Source organism: Saccostrea echinata, unplaced genomic scaffold, assembly GCF_033153115.1.
Source record: "Saccostrea echinata isolate AGI-Se365-2 ecotype Australia unplaced genomic scaffold, CSIRO_AGI_Sech_v1 ptg000029l, whole genome shotgun sequence".
NCBI lineage: Eukaryota > Metazoa > Mollusca > Bivalvia > Ostreida > Ostreidae > Saccostrea > Saccostrea echinata.
Window position 1 is genome coordinate 33,771,790 of NW_026889778.1, and position 24,521 is coordinate 33,796,310.

General features: G+C 32.3%; 1 protein-coding gene across 4 annotated transcripts; it reads left to right on the top strand.

Moving 5' to 3' along the window:
- Positions 1-195: 195 nt before the first annotated feature.
- LOC133195853 (intraflagellar transport protein 122 homolog) lies at positions 196-24,042 on the top strand. 4 transcript variants are annotated; one of them, XM_061331814.1, is made up of 30 exons: positions 196-323; positions 577-807; positions 1,148-1,224; positions 1,375-1,413; positions 2,736-2,869; positions 3,085-3,164; positions 4,653-4,728; positions 4,905-5,096; positions 5,192-5,330; positions 8,482-8,661; positions 9,088-9,146; positions 9,545-9,688; positions 10,095-10,232; positions 10,717-10,881; positions 11,263-11,382; positions 13,361-13,479; positions 13,898-14,051; positions 14,414-14,575; positions 14,795-14,961; positions 15,171-15,342; positions 15,938-16,040; positions 16,143-16,283; positions 17,809-17,906; positions 18,681-18,781; positions 19,055-19,220; positions 19,639-19,750; positions 20,008-20,136; positions 20,426-20,511; positions 20,951-21,115; positions 23,607-24,042. In XM_061331814.1, the coding sequence occupies exons 1-30, from the start codon at positions 265-267 to the stop codon at positions 23,685-23,687; spliced, it is 3,789 nt and encodes a 1,262-aa protein (XP_061187798.1). In that variant the 5' UTR covers positions 196-264; the 3' UTR covers positions 23,688-24,042. The 4 variants fall into 4 exon arrangements, with proteins under 4 accessions (XP_061187798.1, XP_061187799.1, XP_061187800.1 ...); XM_061331815.1 differs by lacking the exon at positions 1,375-1,413 and having other exon boundaries at positions 23,607-24,041; XM_061331816.1 differs by lacking the exon at positions 8,482-8,661 and having other exon boundaries at positions 23,607-24,040.
- Positions 24,043-24,521: the final 479 nt, after the last annotated feature.

Genomic DNA, 24,521 nt, shown 5'->3' on the forward strand with positions numbered 1-24,521 from the left:
ACCATTTCCTGCCCTATTACTTGTATAAAACCATGATGCTTTCTCTTTTACACAAAATACGGAATATTTAACCTAATTTTCAAATATTGTATGCGTTTGTAATTGTGCTGTATACGGAAACGGCAGGTGTGCCCAAAAATATTCACGAAAATAGAAAAGTCTGATTTCCGGTTTCAATTGACTTGCGCAGTACAGTGAATTCCATAGCAGAATTGTGCCGAAAACATTTCTTGCAAAGTGTTTTTCATGAGATAACCTAAAGCGATGCGTGCGGTACCAACCTGGGTTGATAAAGTACACGACAGAGATAAAGTCGATCAATGGTAAAATTATATTTAGATACTAAAACTGTGTGTAATACAGTCTGTAGATAATTTCGAATATTGTTTACCTTAGAAACCTTTTCTGGATTGCTCGAATTTTCTCAAAATGGTTAAAGGAATTTCAATTAAGAGCAACACAACAGTTGTGTTTTAATTTGAAAAAATAAAAGCAAAGTGTTTTGCTACTAAATTGTACTTGTTTTCAAGAACTTGAACCGTTATTTATTCTGTTGACACGCGCACTTTTTTTCAGTATCTGGGATCTTTGTTTCAAACCTGATGGTAGTCAGCTTATTGTTGCTGCGGGAAACAGAGTATTGGTCTATGACACAAATGATGGTACACTAATTCAGCCGCTGAAAGGTCACAAAGACACTGTATATTGTGTTTGTTATGCCAAGGATGGCAAGAGATTTGCCTCAGGTGCAGCAGACAAAAGTGTCATCATTTGGACAAGTAAATTAGAAGGGATTTTAAAGTATACGTAAGTTATAACAATATTTGTCATAATTTTAAAATTAAACAAATAAAAAATGATATTTTTGTTCCTTCCCCTATCATCAAATACAACTTGTAATGTTATGACACAAATTATTTTTGGCTACTTCATTCTTGAAAGTAATGTTCTACAAATTTCTTGATATCTGTTCAGAGTTGGGCAAGTTGCTTCAACAAATTCAGACAAGTAATATTTGATGGCAACTTGTCTGAAGGACAAGTGGATATTTTAATTCATGTTGAGCCCTGAACAGCCTGCTGAATGTACAAATGAAAATGTTAAATCGCATAAAACATTGAGGTAATTATAGATTTATTTCTCACAGACACAATGATGCTATACAGTGTTTAGCTTACAACCCAGTTACCCACCAACTGGCAAGCTGTGCAGTCAGTGACTTTGGTAAATATCAACTTCTTCACATTTCTTTACTAGTTCAAACAGTTTTAGAATGTGTTCAGCAAACTGACTTGATGACACATGGTTTGTTTTAAGATAATGTAGGAAGTTATGTGTCTTTTGTACATGTTGTAAATATCCTGTTTTCTGAAGCCATTGTAGAATATGAGGCAAGAAGGAGTAATGCTCCAGGTATATGTATCTATTAATCTGTTTGTTGGTATTTTTGCTGTTGCTGAAATTCCTTTAAAAAATTGCATTTTGTTGTTTTATTTTTATTTAATTTATGACTTTGTACGATGTAAGAATTGTTAATTTAGAAATGTTTACTTAAAAAACTCACTTGTAGTGAAGTCCTGGGGGCCCATAAATTTACTTCCACTATATCTGTAATTTGTTATATCTCTAAAACAAATTCCTAAAAATATATGTTGTGAATTTGCAATATATATATGTTTCCTTCAAATATGCACATCAAATATGTTCAGAAAACTACTAAATACAAAACATACCTTGGTTAAAGTTGGTTTACTAAAGTTTTCTGATGAACTGAATGTCCAATATAAATACTTATGAAAAACAATGTCAGTTTATATTTTATATATTGTGATCTTCAAAATCTTCTTACAAATGTATAAAAGAGGCATACTGTAGATTCCTAAATATATGTGAGGAATTAATTATCACATTATTCGCAACACTCCCGAAATAAAATTACTTGTTTGTATTAATATGAAGCTTAAATTCATATATAGTCTTTTGACAAACCGTCCACGTGCAAAATATTGTTCTCATGATTTGATGCTTAATAGCCATTTCTCGATATAAAGTACCTGCATAAAATAAGGAATTTACAGTATATGGTTAATTTTAACCGCTACAGAGCACTAATTCAGTTCGCTATATCCATAAATTTGTTATATCAAAGTTCATTAAACAGGGCTCGAAATAATTGATGGCCCGCTGGTCTGGGGCCAGTGAATTTTCAATTCGGGCTGGTACATTGCAAAGGGCATGTGCCTTTTGGGTCGGCATTTTTTTTTATGCATAATAAAATTCATTCACAGTCGGATTAGTTAACTTGACAGGGTTGCGTGTACCAACTTCTGCCGTTTCCTGTTTTGTTAAGTTGTACTTCTAAGTATCACAATATAAAAAAAATATTACTATTATTATTATGGTTTTGGGCCAGTCTTTTTAAAATCTACTGGCCCAGTGGGACAGTGAAAGTATTAAGCTGACCAGTAAAAATTTAAGGGGATAGCCCGAGTGACCAGTAAACAAAAATAATTATTTTTTTAAAAATAATTTATTTTTTATTAATAATTAGCCCTGTTAAAGCCACAAAATTTAACAAGGAATTGTTAAGAATTTTGCCAGGGCTCCCCCAAAACTTGCCTATATCAGTAAATTCAGTACGTTATATATATCCTTTTTCCTACTAAATGAGTTTATCTGTATCATAAAAAGAAGCTTGTTGTTTTGCTGGTTCATAACTTATTAATGTTTTGTAGGATTATGGTCACCTGAACAGAAGAATGTGTCAAAACACAAAGTCAACAGCAGAATCACCTGTTGTAGCTGGACAAACGATGGGCAGTACCTAGCTCTGGGACTGTATAATGGATTGGTCAGCATTAGAAATAAGGTGAGTCTATTTAGTCATTGATTTCTTTGATCTTTCTTGCTCCTGGTAACTTATCTGCAGTGAATAAAATAAAAAGAGAAGAAATAGATTTAAACTATTGCAAGTTGATGAGAATTATATAGCAGGTACATACACATTTACTTATACTGGAAAATTTATGTCTATATTTGTGCATGCTTGTTTTCTAAAGATTCATTCCCAATTCCTGTTTACAGGGTGGAGAAGAGAAGGTCAAAATAGAGAGACCTAATGCTGCCACTTCCCCAGTATGGTCTTTACAGTGGAACCCAAGCAGGTACATTCCAAAGATATCCAAAGTTTTAAATACAGGTTCTGTTTTAGTAAAATTTTATTGATGGTGTAGACTTTCATTTTAGAACTTGGGTCTCATCAACCTGTCAAACGAGAAGCTTATTGTATATTTTGTGTCAGGGTATGTTTTGAAAGAAACTGTGAGAGTATGTTATGAATTTAATTAGGGATGTCAACGAATATTCGATTATTTGAATATTCATTTGATGAGTTGATATTCGAATAAGAATTTACGATTCGAATATTCGTTTTTTTTTCAGATTTCACAAAAAAGAGATAACTATGATTAATTTCGAGGACAACAAAATGAAACCCTTCTTTGTAAATCTAAAAGATGTGAAGAGTTTACTTGACAAAATAAATTCATTGATCATTAAATTAATTAGTCTGTAATACCATAAAGGGATCTATTCAGAATAAATTGCATTAATTACTTGATTATCTCGGTTGTACATATTCCATATATTCTAAAAATCATTTTCGAAAATTGTCCTTGGAAGTGTTTGTTTGCGTTTTAAAAACATTGAATCAAGGATTATAATTACAACTTTTATTGGGTAGATAATTGTAATTAATTACATACATTTAAGTCTGAACAGTATACGACAATCTTGCCCTTGATAAGACCATCAGTTCATCGTTTAGAGCTTCAAGATATAATTTGTAAAATTATATTTTGGATGTTTACATGTACACTCATATCAATATATTTATTTCAAACATCGACAAATAGCAAATGTAAAATTCCTTACTGTACACCCACAAAATTCTACACCCAATTTTTCTTCAAATCTGTCATGAGGGTAAGATGATGCATATATAAAATGAAGTAAATCTTATCGAATATTTGAATATATTCGAATACTTTCATTGAATATTCGAATATGAATTGCTGACAAAATTGACATCCCTAAATTTAATCAATGTGTAATGTGTCTCCTGTGATCAGAAGATGATGGTTAGGTCATCTCAGTGATTGACAGCAACACCCAAAAGTTGATGAATTTTAATTGACACAGAAATTTATTATTACTTATGTTTGTTGAAAGACATATTTATTCAAAATCATTTATAAAAACTGATAAACCTTAACCCCTGTAATATAATTCACATCATACAATTTATGCATCCTGTAGCCCCATTCTATTGTTTTAGATCAACTGAGATCAATTTATTTCAAAAGAATAAAAAGTAAGTCACAGATTGGCCAGGTTGTTTGGTATTACAAAGGTAGTGAAGTTTGGTGATAGGGATATTTTTGCACATGCTCATTTTGTATGCTAGATATTTTGAATGATAGAACACTGTCACATGGACATGAATGTGTGGGTATATGTTATACTAGAATAAAGTATTACGATTTTCAGTTCTTGTACACAACAATCTTGTACAAAAATTTATGTTTTAACTATGAGAGTACCTTGGAGATTTACAATGTAAAACATCAGTGACGTTAATGTGTAATTTTCAGAGATGAATCCTACGATGTCCTAGCAGTGGCAGACTGGGGTCAAAGGTTATGTTTCTATCAGCTGTCTGGAAAACAGGTAAGCTTGTATTCTATAATAGTATGGCATGACATGTCACAGTGAGACATGATTTTAATGGAAAGTATCAACATCAGACAAAGAATAATACAGAACTTTATAATGTAAATTTACATTTGATTAAAAAAATCATTTATACTTTCCAAATCTATTGAAATCTGGTGGTAATTTTGCAGATTGGAAAAGACAGAAATCTTGGCTATGATCCTAATTATGTTCGCTGGTTTTCACGGGGGGAGTATGTCGTCGTTGGAGGGTCCAACAAACAGTGCTGTCTCCACACCAAGGAAGGAGTCAAACTTGGGGTCATTGGAGACCAGTCTACATGGACATGGTCAGCAGCAGTCAAACCAGACTCAAACTATGTGGTCAGTTATAATGAAATTTAACATAATACATGCATCATTAGAAAATTAGAATGTAGAGCTGTTGAAAGTCACAATATCATCTATTGTTGGTACAGGCTGTGGGTTGCCAGGATGGGACCATCGCATATTACCAGCTGATTTTCAGTACTGTCCATGGTTTGTACAAAGATAGATACGCCTACAGAGATAACATGACTGACGTCATTATCCAGCACCTTATCACTGACCAGAAAGGTAAGTAGCCACACAAAATATTTGTGTAGTGTGTATAAATGCAGTTTTAAGTTGATTTAATTTTTAATGGTAGATAAAAAGTGTGCTGTGTCAACCGTTTTGCTTTATGAAAGAAATCGATTTGTTGAATGTAGGACTTTGTTAGCACAGTATATTTTGAATGAAGTTTCAAGTATGCATACAGAGAGATCTCAAAATGCACAATATTTTTCCAGGCTTTGAGCTTACCATCTTGACTCATTATAAATTTTACTACAGTTGAACCTCGGTATCTCGAACACTGATATCTCGAACACCATGGATATGTTGAAGTGATTTGGAAGTTCCAACCACTTATTCTTTAAGTATTTTATCCTCAATATCTTAATCGAATCCTCGGATACCTCGACATTTTTTCTTGGTCCCATCGAGTTCGAGATAATGAGGTTTGACTGTATGTCCTAACAGTTTTCTTTTTCTATAAGAAACAATTTTCAATAGATAAATTTATAAATTAAAAGTAAGTCATAAAATAGAAAATTCATATAAATCATTTTTTTAATTGAAAATGTTGATTCTGATGTGATATGATTACATTTAATATAATAATTTTGAAGATTTTGTTGATACACATGTTTTTTTAAATAGTTACTGATTTAGTATCCTTATACTTTTCCTTCTGGCAATAGCAGAGAAAACTCACAATTTTTCACTTAGTCAGGACAGTTACCTTGGTGAGGCATCTCACATCTGATTGGTCAATTATCATATAGTGCTTTATTCTCATTGGTGTCTGGAAATGTACTCTTTTCACTGATGTGGAGTCATGTTGGGATCTTCTCTTGAATTTTATTTTGTAATACATGTATATGTTGTAGAAATGTAATTCTCCTTTTTAGCTCTACTGGTCAGAGACCAGAAGAGCTTATGCGATAGTAAGATGTCCGTCGTCCATCCGTCTGTCTGTCTGTCTGTCTGTCTGTCCATCTGTCTGTAAACAATTTTTCAAAACGCTACTCCTCCTACAATTTTGTTCCGATTTCAATATAACTTGGCACACAAGTAGACTACACTAAGATACATAATTTAGTGCATCGGTTTATGATTTCGATGGACGGTGTTGCCATGGTTACTAAAAATAGAAATTTCTGTGAAATTCCTTTAAAACGCTACTCCTCCTACAGTTTTGTTCCGATTTCAATATAACTTGGCACACAAGTAGACTACACTAAGATACACAATTTAGTGCATCGGTTTTTGATTTCGATGGACGGTGTTGCCATGGTTACTAAAAATAGAAATTTCTGTGAAATTCCTTTAAAATGCTACTCCTCCTACAGTTTTGGTCCGATTTCAATATAACTTGGCACACAAGTAGACTACACTAAGATACATAATTTATTGCATCGGTTTTTGATTTCGATGGACAGTGTTGCCATGGTTACTAAAAATAGAAATTTCTGTGAAATTCCTTTAAAACGCTACTCCTCCTACAGTTTTGGTCCGATTTCAATATAACTTGGCACACAAGTAGACTACACTTAGATACATAATTTATTGCATCGGTTTTTGAATTCAATGGACGGTGTTGCCATGGTTACTAAAAATAGAAATTTCTGTGAAATTCCTTTAAAACACTACTCCTGCTACAGTTTAAGTCTGCTTCTAATATAATTAGGCATACAAGAAGACTATACTAAGATACATAATTTATTGCATTGGTTTTTGAATTCGATGAACAGTGTTGCCATGGTTACTAAAAATAGAAATTTCTGTGAAATTTCTTTAAAACGCTACTCCTCCTACAGTTTTGGTCTGATTTCAATATAACTTGGCACACAAGTAGACTACACTAAGATACATAATTTATTGCATCGGTTTTTGATTTCGATGGACGGTGTTGCCATGGTTACTAAAAATAGAAATTTCTGTGAAATTCCTTTAAAACGCTACTCCTCCTACAGTTTTGTTCCGATTTCAATATAACTTGGCACACAAGTAGACTACACTTAGATACATAATTTAGTGCGTCGGTTTTTGAATTCAATGGACGGTGTTGCCATGGTTACTAAAAATAGAAATTTCTGTGAAATTCCTTTAAAACACTACTCCTGCTACAGTTTTAGTCTGCTTCTAATATAATTAGGCATACAAGAAGACTATACTAAGATACATAATTTATTGCATTGGTTTTTGAATTCGATGAACAGTGTTGCCATGGTTACTAAAAATAGAAATTTCTGTGAAATTCCTTTAAAACGTTACTCCTCCTACAATTTTGGTCTGATTTCAATCTAATTTGGCACACAGTTAGAATACACTACGATACATAATATGTATTTCTGTTTTTTTTTTTTTTTATTTGGGTGAATGGTGTTCTCATGGTTACTAAAAATAGAAATTTCCGTGAAATACTTTCAAAACGCTACTACTCCTAGTTTTCATTTGATTTCAATATAACCTTGTCACAAAAGTAGACTACATTAAGATACATAATTCTATTTATTGTTGCATGTTGCAATGTTTCAAATCCAAGTGCTACTTTTCTTTTGTTATACCAACAGACCAGTAGAGCTACAGTCTCATCAGAGACTTCTGGTTTATGTTTGTATTATTTATGAAAGGCATTAGTAGCTTTAGATTAATAATGTATCAAATTTACTGAAAAAAAATCTTTGGTTGATAGAATGGTGTTTTTTTTTTTTTTTTGGTAAAAATGTTTATCATTTTTAATTTATTATTTGAAGGAAAAGCTTACATGAATCTATCTTTCTCGAACATGAAATGAATAAGTTTGAAAGTTCAGAGGCAGAATGCAATCCCTGTATGCCCATTGAAACACATACGTTCAGTCAACCTACATGATAGTTAAACCTCTGGCTAATACATGTACCTCTATGATATTCAAAATATTTGTGCAATTACATATTCAAGATTTGTTTTTATTACTTTGGGTAAAATTACAGAAAAATATACATTTATAAATTTATATTTTTCACCTCAACTTCATTTTATTGAAATTTCAATATTTTTTGGCCTTTCTTTTCATCTTTGTCAATGAGAGAAATTACTGTTACATTAGCTTGAGTACCATATGCATATACAGCTGTGTAATTCCAGAACTGGAAAGTTTATGTTTCATAAAGTTCTTTTTTCTATTTTTGCCCTGTAGTGAAATGCCTGAGACAGGAAATGTTGATTAAGGATGGTTATCAAGTCCTGCACAATTGTAAATTTGTGCAGGAAATGTATTATGATAAAGACTCGGTTCTGTCAAAAGCCAAAGAGAAAGTCGTGGCTGAGCTGAGTGTATGTCAGTCCCCCATATATAGAGGCCACAGTAGTCAGTCAGGTTTTCCCCTTCTTCCTTTATTAGTTTAGTTGTTGAGGTTTTTCTCTTTTTTCATTTTTTTTCCTTGCATGTTTTTGTACATGTATTTTAAAGTTTATTGGTGTTTTTTTTCTCTTGCCTTATCAGGGTATTTTCATTTTTTTTCTTTTTATCAGGAAATCCCAAATCTCTATTAAAATTTGTTACTGGTAGTTGTATAATTTTCAATTTCATGTTATGTATATAAATTTAAGATTCCTTTGCAAGCCATGTATTTCATAGAAGTATGTATGGTTTTTTATCCTCTTTAGCAAAAGAGCTGACTAATCATGTAGCTTTGAAATGTTCTCAATTGAGATTAATTTTTCTTGTCCCTAGCTGTTACACATACATATGTATACTGTACTTGTACTGTTAGACTTTAAAAAAAAAACATCCATACTTCAGTGAGGATCAAATGCAGAGACTTGGTTAAGAAGATAGCTATTTATAGGCACAGACTGGCTGTAAGTCAAGAAATCTTTGCTTCCATTCATAAATAATGACAGTAAAAATGTTATAAATCGTAAATACCAAGTCTTAAGATGAAAAAAGATGAAGTTTATTCAGATATAGATTTATGTCAAATATTTATTTAACTTTTACTGTGTTTCCTTAATTTCTCTGATATAGAATTAAAAATTCAGGACTAATAAGTATGCCATTTGTATTCTAAATGTATTTAATTTATTTTCATGATAGTTTTTATTTTAAAAAAACATTGTGATAAATAATTATTACTCCTTACAAGGGAATTAATTTTGCTTCTTACCATATATGTTACAGCTGTGTTTGTTATATGAATTAATATTTATTACTTTCCTTAATTCACGCTATTAAAATCTTTTTGTTCCACTCTGTTTAGGTGCAGCTACCAGATAAGATAGTTATATACGAGCTGTACTCGGACGATGCCGCTGACATGCACTACAAAGTCAAGGAGAAGATTAACAAGAAGTTTGAGTGTAATCTTCTCGTGGTTTGTTCCCAGAACATCATTCTTTGTCAGGTAAGCTGAAATGACAACCTTCTAGATTAAATTTAAAAGTTGAATACAAAATTTTATACTGTAGATTCCTAAATATACTCGAGGAATTTATTATTGCTTAATTTTGCAGGAAGCACCACTTGTGAAATACAGTTACTGGCTTTCATTTTTTTTTTTATACATGTATTTTTTAAATAGCTTGTATACATGTATTGCTTAAAAACATTGAAACTGTAGAACAACAGTCCACTCCCAAATTTATGTTCTTGCAATTTGATGTCTTTAAGCATTTTAGCAATTATATAAAGTTAAATAAGGAATCTACAGTATTCTTACAATTTCTAAGAGTGAAATCAAAACTGTACAGTGTATATAAAATCTTTTGGTTGGATGTGAGATTTTATAACATTATTTTGTATTTGAAAAGGACAAGCGACTCCAGTGCTACTCCTTCCAAGGAATCAAAGAGAGAGAATGGCTGATGGAGTCCCTGATTCGATACATCAAGGTCATTGGGGGCCCCTCTGGTCGCGAGGGACTCTTGGTGGGCCTGAAGAATGGGCAGGTACGTGTCACGCCCAATCACCCTCTAGGCAGCGAGGCTCTTCTGGTTGGCCTGAAGAATGGTCAGGTGGGTGCTTGACCTTTGACCTTCACCTCCACAAGGTCATCCTTGCACCACCTTTTCCTTAAGGCCAACCTGGATATTTTTTCATCTGTCAGTTTGTTCTGTTTATGTCATTGTATTCTCCTGCACTACTGTTTGTTTCTAGTAAAATTTCAATATCTTGATTCCTGATATACATGTACCATTGGTGATGAGCTCTTAATTAGACTATTGTACTTGTACTTGGAAAGAAATCATTTCTAATCTTAATTCTTTACATATATTTGGGATTTTGATTTAATTTATTTTATATATACCTACACTCTGTGTAAACCTTCTTATAGAGAACACCAAGTCCAAAATTTCTGCTTTTTCTAGAATTTAAACAAGTCTTTCTACTAATAGTAATTTAAGCAAACTTAGTTGTTTTTTTTGATAATAGATTATGAAGATATTTGTGGACAATGCTTTTCCCATCATGTTACTGAAACAGAGCACCTCAGTCAGGTGTCTGGATGTCAGTGCCTCACGGACAAAGCTGGCTGTGGTGGACGAACACAACACGTGTCTGGTGTACGACATCAACACCAAGGATCTTTTGTTCCAGGTAAATACTGTACAGTGGGTTAATAGTGAAATAAAATTTTAATTATTGGGATCAGAGAAGGTGCATTTGTTTAATTGAAATTTGCATTTAACATAACAAAGAGGAAATTTTGAAAAATCTCAACTAATGTTTCCGCATTAGTGCTTAATATTATTGATAATTATTATTTGCTAAATTATTGAGCTATGATAAATATTTAACAGCAATTTTATGCTTTGTTACACATGTATTTTGCTAAATTTGATGACACTGATTTTGAACGTAAGAAAACTTTTAAAATTCAGTTATTTCTCAAATGCAATTTTTAAGTTATTTCAAAAATTTAAGTTGAATATGAATCCTTTGATAGGTAAGTAAATATGTAAAGTTTTTATTGCCTAGGAACCCAATGCTAACAGTGTAGCATGGAATACACACTATGAGGACATGCTCTGTTTTTCTGGGAATGGGTTACTCAACATAAAGGCCAGCAATTTTCCAGTTCATGTACAGAAGTTACAAGTAAGGATCCATTTTGGAATTTGTGCATGATCATATAAATATATCATACATAACAATATCATGTAGTGTTTCAGAAAGAATACCTTACATTTAGTAAATTGTATTTAATCCTATTGTTTTCGGTTTATTAGGAGGTAAGAGTGAACTGATGGTTCTTTAGTTTTTTTGTTGTTGACATGTTTGAGTTATGGTTCTTAGTTCAGCAAAGCTTGAGGCTCATGTGAGCTTTTCTGATTAAAGTTATGCATATGTATGTCTGTCTGTAAATGTTTATATCTTGTGTAAACTTTTAGCATTATTCAATTTACCTAGAAACATTGGACTAATTTCAGTCAAACTTACCATCTTCAAATCTTCCCTGGGTAAAGGGATTTCAATTTTGTTCAAATGAAGGGTAACAAGAGGAGAAAACTTAAAAACTTAAAATAGGGTGTAATCATTTAAAATCTCATAAAGACACAATGATTCAGAAAAGACAAAACATACTGAGGTTATATTAAGTAGATTCATAATGTTCACTGATCACATGATGGGGGTTTGGGGTGGGGCCATCATAAGGGATCAAATGTATATTTATTAATATTTTGGAAAAATCTTTTTCTCAAAAACAACAGGTTTACAGTAAATCCTATTTATTTGAAAGCATTGTCATGTTGTGTATATTATAATTTTTACGAGTCATGGCCCTTGGGGCTAGAGTGGGGCCACAAGAGAGGATCACAGTTTTGTAACATAACATACTGGTAAGATGTTTAGGCAGTAGTTCAGTAAATATGCGATACTCCCCTGCAGTGCAGATGCAGAACTAATTCATGCCCCTCCCCCAAGTTAAGCTGGGGCCATAATAAAAAAAAAATCCCCTCAGAAGAGCAAGATATGAGTAGTCTGATCATTGCACAAAAAGAGCAGATTTTTTTGTCCTTTGCTCTAGGTTTTGATCACAAAATGATTTAAAAAATTATACAGAAATTTTGATAAAATTATCTTTCAAAGAACAGTAAGGAATGAACTAACCAGTAATGCAGATTTAGCTTAGTTCATTTATAACCTATAAGGGGCAAGGATTAGAATGAAATTGGGTTTAATATTTTTACCTACGAATATACAGAGTTCCAGCATAACTAAATGGTGATAATTTCTCATTATTAATTAATGTTTTCAATCGTCAATCATTAAACATAGAGCCTCTGACTTACTTTTGTGCCAATAAAGGGTGTTTCATTATAATTTTATCTGGCACAGTGAGGGCAGTGTGATTGAGAGAGTGTTTTTGCCCATGGGTCTCTTGTTCCAAATAGTTGCACATCCTTGCAAAGTTGAATATCTTGAAATTCTAAAGAACAGGACAGATGGTCTTGCAGTGAAACATGGTTATTGCAAACTTAGATGTAGTGAATCTCTTTCACTCAGTACAGTATACAAATACATTTGTATATGTACTTCAAAACAATGAAATATCAGCAGAATTCTAGTATACTGTAAACCAACTTTTATTTGCGACGACTTTATTTCGTGATTTACTGGTGATAAACTAGTTCGCGACGATTAATTTTCGCGATCAAGCCTTTTTTTGATCTGTTGTTAATAGAAAGAGAGAATTTGATTTCATTCACGGCGAGAAATATTCGCAATGACGAGGCTCTCGCGAACCTCGCGAGAATTTCTCGCACGCGAATAAAAGTTGGTTTACAGTATATAAAATATGAATACAATTGTACACACATACATATATAATTAATATGTAATTATTAATGTTTCTTTGTTATAACGTTTACTTAATCATTTTAATTTACTGTATTTGCCCTGATAATTTTTGTTTTCACAAAAAAATGTTTAATTAAACTGAATGATGCATTAATATAAAATGGAATAAGGATGACTGTATATTTAATAAGGCTGACATACATCTGTTCTTTACGTAATCAGTTTCTGTATAACATTGTAGAATTTAATGTTACATGGTGTGTTGTTTTGACAGGGTTTTGTAGTGGGCTTTAGTGGATCTAAGATTTTCTGTCTCCACATCTACTCCATGTCCTCGGTGGATGTTCCACAATCAGCCTCCATGTATCAGTACCTAGAAAAGAAACTCTTTAAGTAAGTGTGGAGATCGAATTCAACTTGAAGTCATTGTTAAAAAAATTTTCTTATTGCCTCTATGGTCTGAATGAATTAATAAACTGGGCAAATTCAAAAGAGAGAAAGTTATTTCTTTTTTGACACAGCTGTGCAAAAAAAAAAAATCAAAACAGAAGCAAAATTGTTTGAAAATAAGATAGGGTGAAACTAATGCAATGTGAAGACATTAGCCCTTTATAGAGTATTTTGCTGAGGACAAATTGATCAGTATAACGACACAGTGTGATTAGTTATGTCCTGCTTCTATCATACACAACCATTGATGTTCTTTAAAAAAAAAGTATGTCAAATATGAAACCAAGAGGCCTTGGTTATTTTCATTTGAATGACTATTGCTTGCATCTTTAAGCTTACTAAAAACTTGGACCTTTTCTAGGGATGCTTACAAAGTAGCCTGTTTGGGGGTGACAGATGGGGACTGGGAAGTGCTGGCCCATGAGGCTCTTGAGGGGTTGGACTTTGACACGGCCAAGAAAGCCTTCATAAGAATCAAGGATCTTCGTTATCTGGAACTCATTCACTCCATAGAGGTCTGTATTCATTTGTCTTTTTGTAACAATGATTAGAAAAATAAAGTGCCTGATGTGTATGTGTGCTCTATATGTGTAATTGTCTTGTGTATTTAAGAGGTGACTGTGCAATGTTTGGTTTAATCATGTTAAATAGTACAACATTTATTATAAACATTTATGTGTAAAATTGTTTATATATTATGACTTCTGCACAGTAATAATAGTATTTGGAGGTGATGCTTTAAGAGCTGTTTCAAAAGTTCATAAATTTGATTCCAGCCAAAATGTTGAACATTTGAAAATAAGTGGAAAAGAGTCATAAATTATGAATCTGAAATTGTATAAGAGCAATGTATTGAAAGAATTGTATTTAATTTCAGGAAAGGAAAAAGAGAGGTGAAAATGATAACATGATCTTCCTTGGTGATGTATACAGTTACCAAGGAAAATTCAACGAGGCTGCCAAACTATACAAAAAGGCTGGTGGGGAACAGAAGGCTATGAATATGTATACAGACCTCAGAATGTTTGACCAGGCCAAGGTGTGATATACTACATTTAGTACATTATATGCATAATTCTTAATTAACACATCTGAAATACATAAAACATATTCATATTTTACAGTGAAAAGCTTGTACTGATGTTAAGATATCAAGATATTCATTATTGAAATATGATTGTGATACGAATCCACTGGATTGCATTTTCTTGCAAATTAGTATTTAATTGAAATTAAGTAACTGAGCTGTTATTTGCAGGAATACATTGGCTCAGGAGACCCTCTGGATAAGAAGATGTTGATTACCAAACAGGCAGACTGGGCCAAGAGCAGTAACGAACCAAAGGCTGCTGCTGAAATGTACATCTCAGCTGGTGAATACTGCAAGGCTATCGACATCGTAGGGGAACATGGATGGGCCGACATGTGAGATTCATATTTAATTACAATGAAGGCTTTGGTCAAAATGAAGATGCGTTTTACATATGTATCTGCAATTTAGGTATCACGGACAAAAACTCTGGACTTTTTTTTTTAAAAAAAAAATCATTTTCTAGATCATTTAGAGTTTTTAATATGGTCCTTTGATTTGTAAGACAATGCTGACATATATTTGAGGATTGACCTATTTACAGGATGATTGACTTGGCCCGTAAGTTAGACAAAGCTGATCGGGAGGCATTGAGTAGAGCAGCCATGCACTTGACCAAGATGGAGCAGTATCCCTTTGCTGCTGAAGTGTACAGTAAAATGGGAGATATTAAAGCCCTCATCAACCTTCATGTAGAGGCCAAGCACTGGGAAGATGTATGAATAAATCTTACTTCATATAAGGATTTCTCTTTAAGAAGAATGTTTTAACTCTAAAAGTCAGGCAATTTGCAATGATATTTGTCAAAATTTGCATTCTGTTGAGGTAGAAATTTAAGTAGCCTTTTTTAAAAATTATATTAAAATATAAGTAAGACCTTAATTGTGTGACTGTCACTGTTATTTCCATATTCTTTATAATAAATGGAAACTGATATGCAGTTACATTTATTAAAGCAAGAATGTTTTTTCATAAACTGAAGTTACTTTATTTTTATATAAATAGTGTGCTAGAACATTTCTACTGATAGTTTGGACTTTCAGGTGACAAACAAGATGATGTAAGCATAATATTTTGATAGTAGGAAACAATGTTTACATCATCTCAGTGAAATTCACCCCATTTCCCCCTGCTAATGCTTATTCTAGTGTGAAATATACAGTCTACATCACTGTTTAATAGTTCAGTGTGATGTAAGCATGTCACCACCTACTGAAAGACCAAACTGTTGATAGATTTGTAATAAGTAGTGATTATTAAAAACCGCATGTAAGCTTTCTGATATCTAATGATTGTATTTCTTTGTGGCAGGCTTTTACTTTGGCAGACAAACACCCTGAGTACAAGGAGGAGGTTTATGTACCGTACGCTCAGTGGCTTGCCGAGAACGACAAGTTTGATGACGCACAAGAGGGTGAATATTCTAATTTAAAACTAGTTTTGTAAAAATTTCTGACTTTTTCAACAAGAGGCATAGATTTAAAGGAAGGGAGTTATAATGTACTTTTTTTTGTAGCATTCCATAAGGCTGGTCTGCAGGGGGAGGCAGTCAAAGTCCTGGAACAGCTTACACATAATGCTGTTATTGAGAGCCGGTTCAATGATGCCGGTTACTATTTCTGGAAACTCTCCATGCAGTGTCTGGATATAGCAAGAGGTTGGTGACTTCAAAACAGACACATTACTTAAGATTTCTTTCTAATGATACTATTCATCATGTTTTTTTTAATTGTAATGATTTTAATTCAAATCAAACTTTCTGAAAATCTGAGTTGTTTTTGCCTGTTTTCAGAAGAAGAAGATGGTTTGTATTCAGGGTTATTTTGATGCTTCATTGGCTAACACTAAATTATAATTTTTTTTTGTTAAACATTTGGAGGTTCAGTGTCCCTAATCTAGCCTTAAGCCTTGAAAAACCAGGGCTTGCCAGGGTGCTAGTCTTATCTACTGTGGAATCATGGGATTATTTTTCACAGGTTCTATTTTCAAGAATTTACAACCTCATCGAGTATCAGAAATAGAAATCTTCAACAAGACATTTAGTTACTGAATTTATTCCCCACAAACTCTAAATTTTTAGAAATCCACAAAAATTGGCCTCCACAAATTAAAATGATTCCACAGTACTCATGTAAAAGCTAGAAAGTGTGAGTCAAGATCAAGTCCTTCCCTTGGATTTTCCCAAAAGTTGCAACCCCTGAATTCAAATTTTTCTGAGCTAAGATCAATGTGTTGACTTGAAATTTCTTGGAAATTTGTCTGCCCTGCTGAAAAGGTTACTGTAGTTTTAGGCATGAAGGTGTGACTGAAAACGTGTATGTTTAGAAATAGTGCTAAAGAATTAAAATCCTTTCTGGAAAAAAAAAATTGCTAAACTAGCATGAAAGATTTACAGGAGCTTTAGTTGATACACCTTAATTTGAGAAACAGAATGTGATATTTAATATGTGTGTATTAGAGAGCTACAAACCTGTGTTAGTTTATTTTTAACTGTTTAGTCTTTATACAGAGAGTCATGTGTTTTTGTCTTTGTATTATGTATGTTTGATCTCTCTGAATTTCTACTTTATACAGAGAACAGTGGTATGATTAATTTGTATTATATATGTAAATTTGCACCATTTCAATGACCACACAATTATGATTGGAGTGTTCAGTTTTATTGTTGTTGACCCATGGATAAAATTTTATATGTGCAAAAATACCCCCCCTCCTTCCCCCCAAAAATAGAATTAAAGAATGCCAATAACTACTCCCTGCACAGAACTTTACATCATTTCTTTTCAGTATTTTTTTATTAACATGTAACACAAATTTTATTTTGATTGATTTGTGCTTGCTGTGATATCAAAATATTTTTTCATTCTAGACTTATAATAAGATGTAAATGTACTGGGAAAAAAAACTTATATTGAGTTTTCTTATCATTTTGTTGTTGGTCTGTTTATGAAATTGAAATATTATGAAGTGTGAATATTGACAAAAATGTTGTTTTTTTTTCTTTTAAACTTGTTACTTATGAGTTTATGAATAGTCTTGAACCTGTAAAAAATTGTACAGCTCATGGCCGTGAATTTATTGGTATAATTGGAGTCATTTTTATTTTGAGCTATACTTAAAGGCACTGTACAATATCATACTTCTCTGCAGCTTTATTGCATTAGATTTGTCGCTTTTTGTAGAGGATTCAGAGAAACGAGAAGAAATGTTTGCCAAGTTCCAAGACTTCCAGAGGAAGGCGGACATGTATTACGCCTACCATTCCATACAGAGATATACAGTAAGACCAGGGTTCTAGAGAGAAATAAGATAAATTTAACACTGAAGCTTTATAAGAATAGGAGGGGGAATATTATCATTGTTTTCTGCTCCTCAAAACAGTTAAATAATGTATGTTTGCTTATTATACCCCCACTTTTCAAGTGGGGGGGATATATTGATGGGTTGTCTGTCCATAAATCTGTTACTCTTAGGGGTAGCCATCCCTTATCTGCAACTCCTCCTATACAATGAATAAAATTTAATGAGGCTCTCACAGAATATTACATAGTGTCATTGTGCATCTTCCATTTACATTTTGATCGGACACACATTTCAGGTTTCCTAGCAAAACATGGAAACTGCCATTCCTTCTATAATGTTGGGAGTACCCATCTCATATCTGCAACTCCTCCTATACCAATGAATGAAAATTATTTTAATGAGACTTTCACAGAATATTTATTACATACCTCTAGTTTTATTCGTATTTTGACATTTTAAATTTAGTTTCATGATCTTGGCTAAAATATATTTGATGGAAGGGAAAAAATGGGGGAAAAACTATCAAAAATGACATTTCATAATTTCATAATTGCTAAATTTTTAAATTTGCTAAAGTACATGTATTCAAAGAGAACTGTTACCTATTATGGAGAAAAAAACATTGTATATCATTGTATTATAAATTATTTTATAAATTGAAAGTTTTAACTCAGAGTCATTGCTTTAAATATGATTTGTGTTGTTGCATGTCAGAACTAGAAATCACCTTAATGGAATGTCTCTGTTTCAGGATGAGCCTTTTACATCACATTTACCAGAAGCCTTGTTTAACATTTCTCGATACCTGCTTCATATGATCCAGAGTGGTATACCACACGGAATCTCTAAAGTGTATCCTTTGAGCAATGGATATGATTTAATACAGTAACTTTGATGAAAGGCCTATTTGAGGATTGATACTTTAAATATGGATTCCCTTTGTTTTATTTTCTTCTTATTATAACTCCAGAAGAAACCTGTACAAGTACTGGTACAATGTAATGAAAACCATTTAAAAGAATTAGAATTAATTTTTCACTTGTCAATTTTTAGTAAAACCATTTTCAACAGTAAAGATGAGTATAGCATTTGTTGAGTTTTAAATATTCCTTAATGGAGGTTAAGAGGGACCTTATATGCATTAGCTAAGCAGAGTAAGAACCTTGGAGCCTATAAGTTAGCTCGTTATGCTTACGAGAAGTTACAGACACTACGGATACCCAGTAGATTTCAGGAGGCCGTGGATCTAGGCAGTGTGATGATCCGCTCAAAGGCATTCCAAGACTCCGAGGTACAATAGTGTATAAACTGGCTCATTTTATATTTGATGTGTCGTTACCAAAATTTTACACACAGTATACATGTATGTTCACATACATGTATGTGTGTACCTTGTGTACGTCATGTTATTGCCAGGGTAGCATCAACTCATACACCAAACTTACGACAAAGTGATTATTATTGCAAGCTTTGGTGTTATTTTTCATGTATTTACTATTTTAGTGTTATTTACTATTATGAAGGCTGTTGGTCTGAATACAAAATAAAATGAGATTATATACATGTAGTAATTGAACTCATTTGAGATTTGAGAATGAAAATTTTGATAAAATCCAAGAGATTTAGTTTGTGAAAGTGTATTGTATTTTCCATTGGATGAATCTTTAAAAAGAAAAAAATTGAAACTGATGATTTATGTTATGCTGCAGGAACTTCTCCCTATGTGTTACCGCTGTTCCACAACGAACCCTCTTCTGAACAATGGAGGAAATTGCTGTGTTAATTGTAGACAACCATTTGTCCACTCTTTTGTCTCATTTGGTGAGGGATTTTTGAAAGAATCTTAAATATTTTTTTTTTCACTTAACAGCAAATTTCTTGTTCATTTTAAGTGCAGAATAGTAAGTTGATAAAAAAAAAATTAGTTTTACTTTCATCGTTATGGAAGTAGAGAACAGTGAATTGTTATTTGTATAACAGATGACTTTAAGCAAAAGATTGATAGGATAGATGAGCTTCTATGAAGTAAAAATAAAAAGATAACCTTTGCTAAATGTAGTTTAACTTTTGTTGTATAGAGGTGCTCCCCCTGGTGGAGTTTGTGTTAGACAGCAGTCTGACTGATGAGGAAGCAGTACAAATCCTGGATCTCTCCATACCCAGACAAAAGAAGGAGGATCGCGGCTGGAAGGAGGGGCGCATCGGACGTATCCTTTATATGACAAAAAGTCATGCTGAGTCAATCTGACATCTGATTTATGCACTTTAAGTGACATGTGTTCAGGGTCTTTTGTATAATAGTAATGAAATATATGAGTTATATATAAGAGATTAATTATGAAGAAGGGCATGAAAAAATTTATGAATTTCAGTTTGTTTTCCTGATCCAAGGATAATTTTTATTCATATATTTTATATTGGTGGATAGGTGTTATGAATTTGGGCTTGTAAATGATTAAATGTAGGAGAGGGTTGTTTCCCTTGACTGCCTTCAAGATGCCCAGACTCTGAGTTTAGGTCAGGCTCAGGATGATGAACCAGAAGAGGAGGACCCATTCTCAGCTAAACTTATGACATTTGATGTAAGTAAAGAGGGGATTTATAGTACTCCACTCAAAAATATTGATTTAAATGAAAGAGAAAATTCTCTGGTCTCTTAGTCAGGGCCTTTTAAGGTAATGTTAAGACTACCATGAACATTTGTTTGAACTTTTCATTCATGGTATTGATTAAGCATAAACTTTTACATGGACTATTGAAGGAGACAAATGGATCTCCGGTGTTTGGGGTTCTCCTGTAGTAAAATACCTTTTGATAGTGAATACTTTGACATCATCATTAGTTCCTGGCTTTTTTCATGTAAAGTGTGAGCTTTGGAATGTCATATTGAAATCATTTTAGCAACTGTTGAAAGTAAAAAGTCTTTCTGAATTATTTGCCTCTTTTAAAATCAGTATTGTTTATGCACTAGTGTATACATTTAAGAGAAATTAAATTTGGATTATGTTTTGCTTTTTGCAGCAAGAAGAAACAGAATTCCGTCCTGTGGTTGTTACAAAATCTGTTCTACAAACTTTATCTAGATCAGAGGTTTACATTCTTAAGTGGCCAAAACCATTGAGATATCAATTCTTTAGATCCTTACTGCCAGATGTCACCATCACACAATGTCCTAAATGTAACAAGGTAATATATCAATATCCAAAATATAATAAAAAGTAACAGATATCTGTTCTTCAGATCCTAAATGTAATAAAAAGTAACAGATATCAGTTCTTCAGATCCTTATTGCTGTATGTCCCTATCAATGTCCTAAATGTAACAAGGTAATATATCACTTTCCTAAATGTAATAAAATGTAACAGATATCAGTCCTTCATATCTTTTCTGCTCGATGTCACCATCACATCAATGTCATAAATCTACAAGGTATTATATCACTCTCCTAAGTCTTTACTTTTAAATTACAAAATTTTGCAAATAAACTCCGAAACCGGTGCACCATAGTTCTTACTAACCCCTCTATGAATACACTAGATACAAGATGATGTCCATAAACTATATTCACATTTCACTTGTATAAAGAGTATCGTACATTAAGGGAGCCAACTGGGGTTTTATTGTATGAAAACTACTATAGAGAAACTCTTTAATTTTATACCATATGTACCTTACATTGACTTCAGTATATATGCCAAGTTTAGTGAACATCTATCGTCTGGTTATTTTTTAGGGACCATCTCAAAATACAGGTACATTTACTATAGGATTATATAGGAAAATACCATTTTTTTGCACTTCGGAGCAAATTATACAAATGCTACTATAGACTTTTTGCTCAAATTATATTATTTGATGGGTAATACTATATTGTACATTTTATGCAAGAAACACAAAATTCTACCGTCTGGTTTCCAGAGGGGGCATCTCAAAATGCCAAAAATCATGATATTTTCCTGTTTTTATGGAGTTCAACAAAACATGACAGATACCACAGATTTACATAAGAAATAAGAAAAATGATTGTGAGATTCTCAATTTCCTATGTTAAAAATTTCAAGAGCATCTATTTTATACTTTTTATTTTATGACATAATTAATGACCCCGCTTAAAGAACTTCGTTTATTCATAACGTCAAAAACACGCTATTACGACGTCTATCTACCCATGATTTGAAAAATCGTTTAAAAAATCAATTATTTAAAAACATAATAAGATTTTTTAACCTTAGATTTCCTAAATTTGTTAATTTTTATAAATTAAGTAAAAATAGTTGCTTTAAAAGAGTAAATACGCTTTATTTTACTATGCTGCGCGAAGTATTGCGCAATGAAAACCCCAGTCGGCCTCCTTAAATTAAAAGTCTACTTTTATTTTCTATAAACAGCCATGAAATAGCAAAAACATGAGTACGGCAGCGGTTCCGGTTGGCAGATCCAAGTTACTGGCAATTTGTAATGAAACTGACAACAAGCAATCATTTATTTATTTCATAAAACATCATCACTGAATTGTTTAATAACCAAAACTTCATTTAAATGATATAAAAGAAATAAGTTGTGAAAACCGATTTAATCGGGAACTGTGCAAATTATTTTTGTCATTCACCGATTTTAATATTGATGGAAACTTCTAGAACATCATAAAGCATCGAGCCCGATGTTAAAAAAGAAAAGCTGCATGAGCATAAGAAAAAGCTTTAGTGTAAATGGTCATTGAAATAATGGTAAATCATTGATAAAACTATAAGATGTGAATATATTTATATATCGAAAAACTTTTAGTAGGTTTTCCAAATAAATTTATCAGTAAAATTTGTATATTCCTCACTGAGAGCATAGTGGCAACGAACCCGTGGTACATTTTGTAGTGACGTACATCTACTGCTGCTCCAAAGCTAAATGCGGGATTTTGAACAAAGTATTTCTTCCTGCTATAAGCCTGTAGGCTGTCGGTAGAAACTGCAATATATATTATTGGAATTTTTCTGTCGGTAGTGGTATGAATTCAATTCCCCGTGCTTGCGCGGGATTTCATCTAGTGTAATAAAACATAATGGATATCAGTTCTTTGTATCCCTACTGCCTGATGTCACCATCACTCAATGTCCTAAATGTAATTAGGTAATACATCACTGTTCTTAATGTGATATGTAAAATCATTACACAATTTGCATGTAGCAAATAAAAAGGTTTTGAGTCAAAATTAGGATTCAAATTTGATAAAGTATTACCATGCAGTATTAGGTAACTAACTCTTTGTCCCAAGCATAATAAGATGTTACATTGTAACAGGAAAGTCTTAATTAAATTAGCTTAAATAAAGTAACCATTATTACAATGCTCCAAATATATAGAAATGTGGATTATTAATCACATTTTTTTCATAAGAACTTGATTTTTGTTTAATTTTGCAATATTGTTTCAAGGCTAAAAATATAGAGTTGACTGTTCTTGCGAATGATAACAAGTAACTCGTTTTATGATGTAGAAGATACACATTTGCAGCATATGTTTTGATATAATGCTACATTGAGTTAATGTGGTACATAATAAATGCACTAATACTTCCTGATTTTAATGTGAAAGCATATTTTTAAACCTACAAAAAATTTAGGCAATTTTCTATTCTCTGTCACTGAGAGAATTGTGTTGATGTGAATTGTTCTGTTTGCAGTTGTTCCATACAGATGACTTTGAGCTCCAATATCTACAAAAAGGCCACTGTCCATTCTGTAGGAGTACCTTGGATGACTGAAAAATTGTTCTACAAAGAGGATAATAATCCATTTTATGAGAAAAAAAAAACTAGTGATCACAAATCATGATCTAAACCAAGAAAGAAAACTCTGTATCAAAGTCCTAGTAATGCATCAAGTGTAGTATATGCATCTTTTTGAATCTCCCATTCAGTTAATGGCAAGCCATTCAAATTTCCTCTTATACAAGTCTTGGCAAATCCTGTGATGCTGTTTCGTTAAAGTCTTTGTTTTAAGTAATTCCATGAATTCTTTAATTGATATTTATACTTAAGTGTGATGAAAGGATTTTGTAATTTATATATTTTTGGAACGTTCACATTTGAAAAGAATAACATTCTCAGTAACTTATTTATACTGTAAAATTGAATTCTTGTACAATGTTGATATGATCTGAAAACAAAAAGAAATAAAAGAATAAAAACTTTTATATCTATCTTTTATCCACTGATGCTAGATGAATGCCTTTATTGAAGAAAAGGTATTTATAGAAAGGTTACAAGAGGAGTAATCTGGCCAATGCTTACAATATTTAATATAGAGAAGGGTTGAAAGTGATGGATTAATTTTTTTCCAAGTGAAAGACTGTTATTGGATTAAAAAAAAATTCAGTGATATTTTAATGAAAGTAATTTTTTACAGGAAATATTTAGAATTGATTTATTATAAAGTTGCAAATATTTAGCAAGCATTGCTCAAGTCTTTCATTAAACTTAAAAATATATATATCAAGCCTTGAAATACTATTGTTGTATTCATAAAATCATTATTTTGATCAAAATTGAACAGGGACTAAACACTCTGTCTAAAATTAACATTTTAATATTTGTGTA

Coding starts and splice junctions, on each gene's coding strand:
- LOC133195853 (XM_061331814.1), top strand. CDS start 265: ATGCGTGCGGTACCAACCTGGGTTGATAAAGTACACGACAGAGATAAA. Junction 9,147..9,544: donor TTTATAGGCACAGACTGGCT/GTAAGTCAAGAA, acceptor CACTCTGTTTAG/GTGCAGCTACCAGATAAGAT. Junction 17,907..18,680: donor ATTCCATACAGAGATATACA/GTAAGACCAGGG, acceptor TCTCTGTTTCAG/GATGAGCCTTTTACATCACA.